The following is a 9,423-nucleotide window of genomic DNA, read 5'->3' on the forward strand; positions in this document are numbered from 1 at the left end:
CCTGCCTCTATCGCGTTCGGTGTGAACACACCGTTAGACTCTATTTTTCCTTATACATATTTTTTATGGCTTGTGCTTTTACTATGTTTTTATTTTAATATGCATCACTCAGTTCAGAGACGTCAGTTGAAAATGCAACGTTACACTGATGGTAGGCGCCACGCACGGAAACCTTCTTTTCTACCAGGAGAGAGTGTGAGGATAAGGAAATCACACAAAGTTGCCAAAGGACATCCCAGATTTACTCCTGTAACAGTAACAAAGGCTCAAAGGCCTTCTTGCTGAGTGATGGAAAGATTTGGGACGCCACTCATCGAGCACGCTGTCGCCCAGAGACTGAAAAGAACGCTGACGCCGCGAGGCTGCACCACACTGGCTCACCTACTGCCAGAAGACTGCCACGCGTCAAGTACAAGCCTCGCTGGCACAAAGACTATATTGTATCATAATGGTTTTTCTTGATAAAAGGAAATTAGAGAAATGTTATTAATTGTTCTATTTTAGTTTAACAGAACTGATTTACTGCTGCCAGTGCACTAGGAACTAAAAAAATGAAATGGAAATAAGTGGAATAATAATTTCTTTTTTCATTTTACATAGTAGTGCAACATAATTTCAGGTTTACTTAGCTTTGCTAGTTGTAGTATTCTGATGTTACAGCTGTTACTACAATTTAAGTTTACAAGCGTATTGTTGATTTGCTAAATGTTGAATTACTTCATCTTGATGCTGCGCTAGTTGGTGATAATTTTTTACGATGAAGTCTCTTTCATAAAGAGGGAGGAGCTGTTGTGTTATACAATATTGCACCATTAGTGGGTGTTGTCATGAAAAAGTGCTGTTGAAAATACAGAGTTAGAAAACAGAGTTAAGATGGTGAACTGGAAAACATGTAACACCCTGCTACCTTTACACTTAAGGTTATGTGCTGCATTAATTAAAGAGCACTTGTTTATAACCAGCCATTGTTACAGGACGCTCTGCTCTTTGTTTACCTGTTGTCATGGTAAAGCCTGTATCAGAGCTCCATTGATGATTTCTTTCTTCCTCGACTCACAGTTCAGTCTGTTAAACCTGCTTCCTGCAATAGGAGCAAATATCCACTGAAAGCAGCAGAAAGACGTGCTGAGTGTGAAGCTGTCAGCAGGGGGAATAACACAGGGCTGTGAATGAGTCCTGTCACTGTGATCAGGCTCCTCCTTCTAATCCACCAACTTAGTGTTGATGAAGACTAAACAGAGAGATCACAGCTTCTTTATACTTGCTGTAGCTCACAGTTACTCTACACTGCAGATATGACGCCTCTGTTCATCTCAGTGCTGCTGGCTGCTATGTGCCTCGGTATGAACACAACTCTGTTTCTTTGATATCAACATTGACGGTTCTTTAGAATGATCGTTGTTGTTTTAAATAGCCAAGACAAGTGGCAGCAAAGGAAAGAACTTCTGCAGGAGGCCAGTAACTTGCTCCTTACGCGTTCATTATTCTTGTAAAGTGAAACAGCATTATCCTGTGCTTAAGTTTGGGAAGGTGACAGATCAATGGTCAGCAAGTCATCCCTAGACCAGAATCATGATGCTTACTACGTGTTGCAGCCCAGTCGGAGCAAAAGACAAAACCTGGAGAGCACAGAATCTCCACACTCCTAGGAGACACGTAAACCTATCTTGCATGGACTTGACAAACAAGATGACTAAATAGAGAAAGCTGCTGTGGCAACTTTGGCTAGCTTAATGGCCGCCACAAGCTCATAGCATATTTTGGCATTTGCAGTGAAAATTGTTCAGGGTGCTGGCTATACCCAAAGACATGCACCTCTTTTTGCTTCTATCTCACATTATAGGTGAGTTTAAGAACAGGGATTAAAGTTTAGTTGAAGCTGCTGCATTAAGCAGATATACAGACTGCATTTCACTACTTTTCTTCTTTCTTTTTCCAGGACTAACAGCTGGAGACTCAATCACTCCTCAACAACCTGAAGTCACTGAAACAGAAGGAGAATCTGTCACACTCACATGTAGCTATGAGACAAGTTTAGTTATCCTTGGCTTTATTGGTACAGACATGATTCTGACCTTCAGGCTCCTCAGTTTATACTCTGGAAAGAGAGGAAAGCAGGACATAGTGAATATATTCCTGATAAACGATATATCCTCAAACATCCCATACATCAACTAATCTGACCATAGCAGCCCTAACCCTGGCAGACACAGCTCTCTACTACTGTGCTCTAGAAACACAGTGATACAAAGTGTAGAAGAGGCTGTACAAAAACCTGAACACAGATATCTGACTACTCTTCAAAGAGGAGGGAAGTGGTATTCAAAGCACAGCTTCATATCAGATGGATTCTGCTAATTCCTGTTTTATCAGAGTCACTGTGGTTACAGCTGCTAATGAAACACTGTGGGAGGATTCACATGAGCAGCAAATCCACATCAACCACAAACCAACTGCAGGAACGTTCAGACACAATAAAAACTGTCAAACATCAAAAGCTGCTCATTTACACTATTTTATATTTAGTGGATGAGGACATGCAGAAATGCAGCAGAAGCAAAATAAACAGAGTAACAGAGGTTTATCTCTTTAAGGTAAAATCTCTCACATGAAGCTACAAGTCCAACCAGGAAGACCATCTCATGCTTGTTCCATTTATTCTCTTTGAACTCATCACATCAGATGATGATGCTCTCCTTCATCATTGTCCTGCTCTCATGTTTAAGTGTTTCCCCTCTCAGTGTCAGATGGATGCAGCCCTCCTCCACCTTTTCATCAGGACCTGTGGGTCCTTCCACTGAGGTCATCAGCAGTCCTGCTCCACATCACATCCATCCAGATGTTCAGCATGGTTCTTCAGACCTGCTCCACCACCACAAGAGTCCAGACTCCCTCTGATCTAAACACTGAGGACTCCTCACATGTTTCTGCAGCAGCAGGGAGAGTTTCCAGTGAGCAGCTTCATGTCCTCACAGCAAACACAAGAAAGAACTTTAGAAAGTTTTGAACCTTGACTGTCATAACACATCAGCCTGCAGCTGGCACCACATTTTTCCTTGGTTTATATTGTAATTTTGTCCATATTCATACAGGAAGTGAAAAATCGATAACATTAAATACATGAATCCATAATTTTAAATAATCAGCCATCAGAAAACGTTGTAAAAACTTTATTTACACAGAGACTTTCATATGTCCATGCTGTACATCTTCAGTTTTCTCATGGTACATTAAATAATGTGCTTTAAATAAGAAAAGACTCGAGCTGGGCAGAAACTTCAACATGTGAGTGTGACAAAAGCCTGAGGCACATTTTAAAAGATGAAATCCAGCATTCAGAGAGAACGAGACATGAAATGAGAGCACAGCAGCGTTCAGCAGGAGTCAGCTGTGTGGAAGAAAACCCAACAGTGACGACCAGGAGCCCAATCAGGCCTCCATCGACAGTAATTCATGCAGGAATTTTATTTCTTTAACTATTTTATTGCCATTAAAGGAGGTTAACAAAGTATTTGTATGTTTTGTTCAAATATGAAAGGATTCTGCAGCAAAACACTTCAGATATTAAATATAGCAGCATTACATCTTAGACAGTGTGATGCTGATGTGATACAGACGGATGATACGAGCGGGCCAAACCGCCCCCACACACACACACACACACACACACACACACACACACACACACACACACACAGAAAACAATTAACAGAGAGACTCATTCCCACTGGTGACACTAATTCAGACTCACTGACACCCACCACGTCCAGCCCTCCGTCTCTCCGTCACTGACACAGAAACACAAACATCCAGCTGTTGTAAAAGTTCACAGCTGTTCATCCAGCAGAAAAAAGTTCAGCTGTTTGAACTGCGGCTTCAGAAACATCTCATGTAATAAACTCTGAGCTTCTTCATGAAGTCTGAAGCTGCTTTCAGTCTGAAACATGTTTCCAAGCAGTTCTTGAATCTGCAGTTTGGTTTAGGCAAAACATTTCCCTCGTTTAGGTGAACGATAATCACACATCAGTCCGGATCCTTCAGCTCCTTAAACTTTATCATTCTCCAGTAGGGGTGGCTATCGTTTAGGTTTTATCCGATACCGGTACCCATCCCTATTCTCCAGTCATCAGTGATTTTCATTCAAGCTCTTAAAATCTGATGATAAGCCAGTTTCAGACGAAGACGCTGAACATGCTGTCGATCCAGTCCTGACCCAGCGTGATGGAGTAGTCGTGGATAAAGCCCACTCAGCTCATCCAACAAACATGGATCAGGGTTCGTTCCTTCAGTCCAAGGCCGGCTTTATTTTTATTTAACTCTTCAGGTATTGTTCAGAACTTAAAATCCAACCTTTTCATTAAAAAGCTCCTGATGCACCCTGGGAAAGTCCATACGAAATCTGTGAAGTATCCTGGTGTTACCATGGCAACCCAGCCTTCACATTATACTGGTGTGATTAACTTCACTAACTACACAACAGTACAAGACTAGTTAGAAAAACATCAATCCAGATGCTGAGTCCTCCCCTGCTGCCTTCTCATGAGCACCCCCTGCAGGCCAACCCCACAAAGTACGAGTGAAAACTCTTCATTTGGGCTCCTTTCAAAACTGCTCTGTGAGGACCATCAATGTGTTTGACACAAGCATTACTTCTTTCTCCTGTGCTGCTACACATAAAAATCTACTCTCATACACTCACTCTGATTCAGCAGTAGTTACCAGTGATCCAGTCGTACACAGCAAACACTTAATATTTCCTGACTTTCACAGTTTCCTTTAACAAAATTTGAAAACTACGTCTTCTCACCTGGGTGACTTTTCATGTGGCGCCACAAATGGCTGCTGTACGTGAACACTTTCCCACATATTTTACAGTGGTACGGCTTCTCACCGGTATGAGTTCTTATGTGTGCCAACAAAATGCTACTGTACGTGAACATTTTCCCGCAGGTCTTACAGGGATACGGCCTCTCGCCTGTGTGGATTCTCATGTGGACAGTCAAAGCGCTCCTCTGAGTGAAGCTTTTTCCACACGTTTTGCAAGAATGAGGCTTCTCACCTGTGTGGGTCCTGTAGTGGTCCTTCATTCGGGACCTTCTCTTAAAGGCTTTGCCACAAACATCACATGTTTCGAGCTTTTTCACTGTGTCAGTGTTGCACTGGATCTCTGACATGTGGGGGTCTACACCGTTACTGTGACTTTTGTTCCTAAGATGTGTCACACTGTGTAACACTTTTTTTCTAGTTGAATCAACGTTCCTGCTTTCTCCATGATCTACAGCAGAGCTGTGACAGAGGAGCTGCTCCATGTTTGGTCTGTGCTCTCCTTCCTCAGCAGCAGTCACCATGAAGGTATCCGTCTCCTCCTTCAGTCCCAGCTGCTCTCCCTGCTGACTGCTGCACAGTTCCTCCTCTTCCTCTTTAATCTGTGGAGGTTCTGGTTCCTCCTGCTCCACACTGGAGCTCCTCTCCTGGTTCCAGAGCTGTTGCTCAAGGAGAACCTCCTCCTCCTCCTCACAGACCTGCTGCTGTGGGACGTCTGGAGGACAGAAAACTAAAATTGAAGCGATAAAAAAGAGAAAACTGAGTAAATATTCACTGCAGCCATAAGTGTGTATAAGAGCAAAAACTAGAATAAAATGAAGCACTTTTCTGTTAAAGATGTCAGATAAGCTGTGTAAGCTCCCACACTCTCCATGCATAAGTGTGTCTAGCATATATTTATCTGTCATACACTGGATCACATCACACACAGGTCACTGCTGTATGAGAAGACGATGCTACACTACATGCAACTGTCATACTCCAAACCTCTAATCACGGAGCCTGAATGATTCTGGGTTCAATATGGAAACAAAGGTCAGTGATCTGTGCAGAAATGATGAATCGATGTTTTACTCCGAGTGTCTGATGCCCTGCACAAAATGATGAATTCACAAAAAGTAAATATGAGTGAAAATCCATCTGAAGCTGTGGAAGCTGAATGAGACGTCGAACCGTTCTCCAGCATGAAAAGTTACAGCAGTACGAGGCCTGGATTCACTTTACAGATTAGGGCAGCAGAGCAGACAGGAAAGGGGGAGGGAGCGGGAGCACCCCAGACAGCAAACGGCCCAGGGTGGAGTCCAACCCGTCCTCCTGCAGGAGCACCTCTGATTCCTCACTTTGTCCTGTGGAAACACCCACAGAGGGGATACGAGTGCCACAGAAGGCAAATCCAGGCCAGAGTGCAGCCCGTCTCCAGCAGCTTCGTTTTATAACACGAGCTGTGCGTTTTGGCAAGCCCGACTACATCCTGCTGGTATCGCTCGTCCACCAGAGAAGTGGCTTTCCTCACCTCTGTGGCCAGACTGGTCAGAGAGGAAACTGCTCGAGGCACAAAGAACTGAACCCCTAAAGCCCCTCGTGCAGCTTTTTATGGGCTGTGGCCCCCAGACACTCACTCCAGGCCCGGCTCCAGGATAGGGCCTGGTACAGCTACACAAACCCCTCCAGCTCCACAAACAGCTGCTGATTCACACACAGACAGAACAGGTGTGTTTAGATGAAGATAAAGTGGAACTGGTTTCAAACAGTCCTCAGCACAGCAGCAGATCACAGCGCTGAGGACGAGCAACAGCCTGCAGATCAGTCACATTAGATATTTTATTATTGCACAGCGACTTCATGTTTCCAACATTTGTTTGCAACTTTCACAAGTGCAACAGGAAACATACATTTATATAAACGTTATATTTATATGTATAAACTCCATCTGGAATAAATAATGTGCTCTGAAGCTCGACTTTTGATGTTTTCCAACTTTGACAGCAAACATAAAGGAACTGATTGAGTGATCCAGGTCAGAGAAAAGCTCAAATCCACCAGCTGCTGTTTGCATGCAGCGCAGCGCAGTCCTGTCCTCTGTTTGCTCTTTGTTAGCTCACATCTCCAAAAAGTCCTCACAATCAGAAACGTCCCGCAGAGCTGTGATCAGGATGCTCCCTCAGAGGGACACTCACCTGTCCTGTGCAGCTTGATTTGGGGTTTCCAGGTGATATCCAGCAGTCTGCGCTGACGGTCGATCTTTTTCTCGTACTGGACGATCGTTTTTTCAAACTCCAAGAATATTTGTTCAGCAGCAGCAGTTAGTCGCTCGTTGATAAACTCTCTCAGATACTGAGCTGAAGGCATCGTTGCTGCCGCAGCTCACACACTCAGCTCACACAACACACTCTCTGCTCGGAAGAAAAGCTAACGCTACTTCCGCTTTTTCCTAGTTTACTTCCGCCTGGTGTCGCGCAGTAAATTTCCGGCGGAGGAGGGCAGTTAACTTTTCTTTCCGCCTCTCTCAGCTGACTTTACAATAGCATCTGTTGGTGATATGATTTAATTATTTGTCAATAATAAAATAATTCATATTATATATAAATGCCCACAGACAGACAGGATACACAGAATAAGTGAATAAAAGCAAAGGGTTATTTTTTTAAACTGACACCATTAACCCAGCTAGGAATGTCCATCAGCTTAAATACATTTTGATTAAACAACAAAAATCTCTTAAACCATAAAACTACAGACATTTTAAAGTTGTTCTAAACCTGAAGATCTCCAACAGTCAGTCTGCTGTACAGGTTTCTGTAGATTCTCTCAATCTTTTCATGATATGATGAACTTCTTCTGCTGCTTGCTCCCTTTAGGAGTCACATAGATGATCATCAGCCTCCTATCCCAGCATCCTCTTCTGTCACACCAGACCTCTGCATGTCCTCCTTCACTACACCCATGAACCTCCTCTGAGGTCTTCCTCTTTCCCTCCTCTCCATCTTCATCCTCCTTTGTCTGATATATCCCCCCTCCCTCCTCTGCACGTGTCCAAACCCTCTCAGCCTCTCCTCTCTGATGGACTCATTTCTGATCCATGCTGCTCGCTGAACATGTGATCATCTTCAGCTTGGTCTCATGTCTTTGTGTCAGAGCCACCGTCTCCAAACATCCATCCCAGCAGGTCTCACTGCCACCTCTAAACATGCCCTTTCACTTCTTTCACTATTGCTGCTGTCCTTTTGTCACAGATCACCCCTGACACTCTCCACCCACTCCTCTCTCTTATGAACTGTCTGTTTGCATGGTTGATCCCAGGTATTTAAACTCAGCCACCTTCACTACCTCTGCTCTTTGCATGTTCACCCTCACAGACTTCTCTGCCACTCCTCACTCCCTCATTCAGTACCACAGCTCCTCTCTCAGCAGCCAATCATCTGATCAACACTCTCAAAGCAAACATCATGGATGAAGCCACTCTGCTGCTCACTGATCATTCTTAACGTAGCTTCAGCAGCTCTTTCCTATATCTTCATGGTGTTATGCCTCTGTGGTCCTACAGCTCTGCACATCAGTCTGTCATTGCAAATGAGTACCAGTGCACATTTCCTCCCTTCCTCAGGCACCCTGATTATTCCTCCTTTCTCTGCAACAACAAAACCGAGAGGAAGTGAAAGTGAACACTCTGCACACAAGACAAACTGTCAAAATAAAACAGGAGATGAGACACAGACAGAGACGAAGACTTGAGTCTGGAACTGGAAAAAACCAGACATGAAAACATAACTTGATTAGACGTGACACAAGGAACACGGGAGCTGCAGAGACAGCTGCACCTCCTGTTGTAACATGTATTGAGGTTTGGTTTTGGTGTTTGTAACATGCAGAGATATGAGAGGAGGAAGAGGCTGAAGGAGGAGGAAGAGGCTGAAGGAGGAGCAACACTGTCACAGAGCAGAAAAGGACTCCCACTGTCAGATACATTCAATATGTGAAGCATACAGAACAGATAGTGTGTGGAAGATGCTGTCACTGCATTACTGGCTCATGTTTCCTTTGTTTGTGATCACACTAACAGGTCGGTTAAAGCAGGAAGAAGAAATGTCTTTAAAGGATCCGTTTGCTAGAAATCACTGGAACAGGCGCTCACAGTTTAACATCGTCTTTAATAACATTTATCTCTTCCTTTAGGTGTCAGCTGTGATCAACTCACTGCAGTCAAGGATGAAGAGTCCACTGTAGAAGGAAACACTCTCACTCTGTCCTACAGATTATCCAGAGATATTATAATTAATGATTACTTTTTCTGGTATCGACAATATCCAGGAAAACCTCCAGAGTTCCTGATCCTCATATCAGGGACGAACAATTCAAGACCGTCAGAGTTTCTGAAATCAGCTGCAAGATTCTCCACAAAACTGTCTGGAAAAAAACGTCTGGATCTTCAGATCTCCTCTGCTGCAGTGTCTGACTCTGCTGTGTACTACTGTGCTGTGAGGCCCACAGTGACAGGAAACAGCAAAACTCTGTACAAAAAGCTTTGGAGCAAAGACAACAGAATACTCCACAACATCCACTAGAGGGAGCCACACACTGTTAAACCTCTGATTCTTGTGT

The 9,423-nt window shown here is 43.8% G+C and overlaps 1 protein-coding gene and 1 long non-coding RNA gene across 3 annotated transcripts; one reads left to right on the forward strand and one right to left on the reverse strand.

Moving 5' to 3' along the window:
• Positions 1-1,809: 1,809 nt before the first annotated feature.
• On the forward strand, positions 1,810-1,985 carry LOC121813729. Its single transcript, XR_006053842.1, has 2 exons — positions 1,810-1,843; positions 1,940-1,985. It is a non-coding gene; the product is annotated as an uncharacterized LOC121813729 (long non-coding RNA).
• Positions 1,986-3,155: 1,170 nt separating this feature from the next.
• On the reverse strand, positions 3,156-8,640 carry LOC102292998 (zinc finger protein 37-like). 2 transcript variants are annotated; one of them, XM_042217626.1, is made up of 2 exons: positions 7,002-8,640; positions 3,156-5,554 (listed from the first exon to the last, which is right to left on the reverse strand). In XM_042217626.1, exons 1-2 carry the CDS (start codon positions 7,171-7,173, stop codon positions 4,794-4,796), a joined length of 933 nt encoding a protein of 310 aa, XP_042073560.1. In that variant the 5' UTR covers positions 7,174-8,640; the 3' UTR covers positions 3,156-4,793. The 2 variants fall into 2 exon arrangements, with proteins under 2 accessions (XP_042073560.1, XP_005953009.1); XM_005952947.2 differs by having other exon boundaries at positions 3,156-5,539; positions 7,002-8,628.
• Positions 8,641-9,423: the final 783 nt, after the last annotated feature.

This window comes from Haplochromis burtoni, unplaced genomic scaffold (assembly GCF_018398535.1).
Source record: "Haplochromis burtoni strain Fernald_Lab_line unplaced genomic scaffold, NCSU_Asbu1 Contig_2360, whole genome shotgun sequence".
NCBI lineage: Eukaryota > Metazoa > Chordata > Actinopteri > Cichliformes > Cichlidae > Haplochromis > Haplochromis burtoni.

Bases quoted from the DNA above. Each gene is read 5' to 3' on its own strand.
- LOC102292998 (XM_042217626.1), bottom strand. From the start codon at position 7,173: ATGCCTTCAGCTCAGTATCTGAGAGAGTTTATCAACGAGCGACTAACT. The intron at 5,555-7,001 runs GTGAGTGTCCCT...CTTCAATTTTAG, and splicing joins AATCAAGCTGCACAGGACAG to TTTTCTGTCCTCCAGACGTC.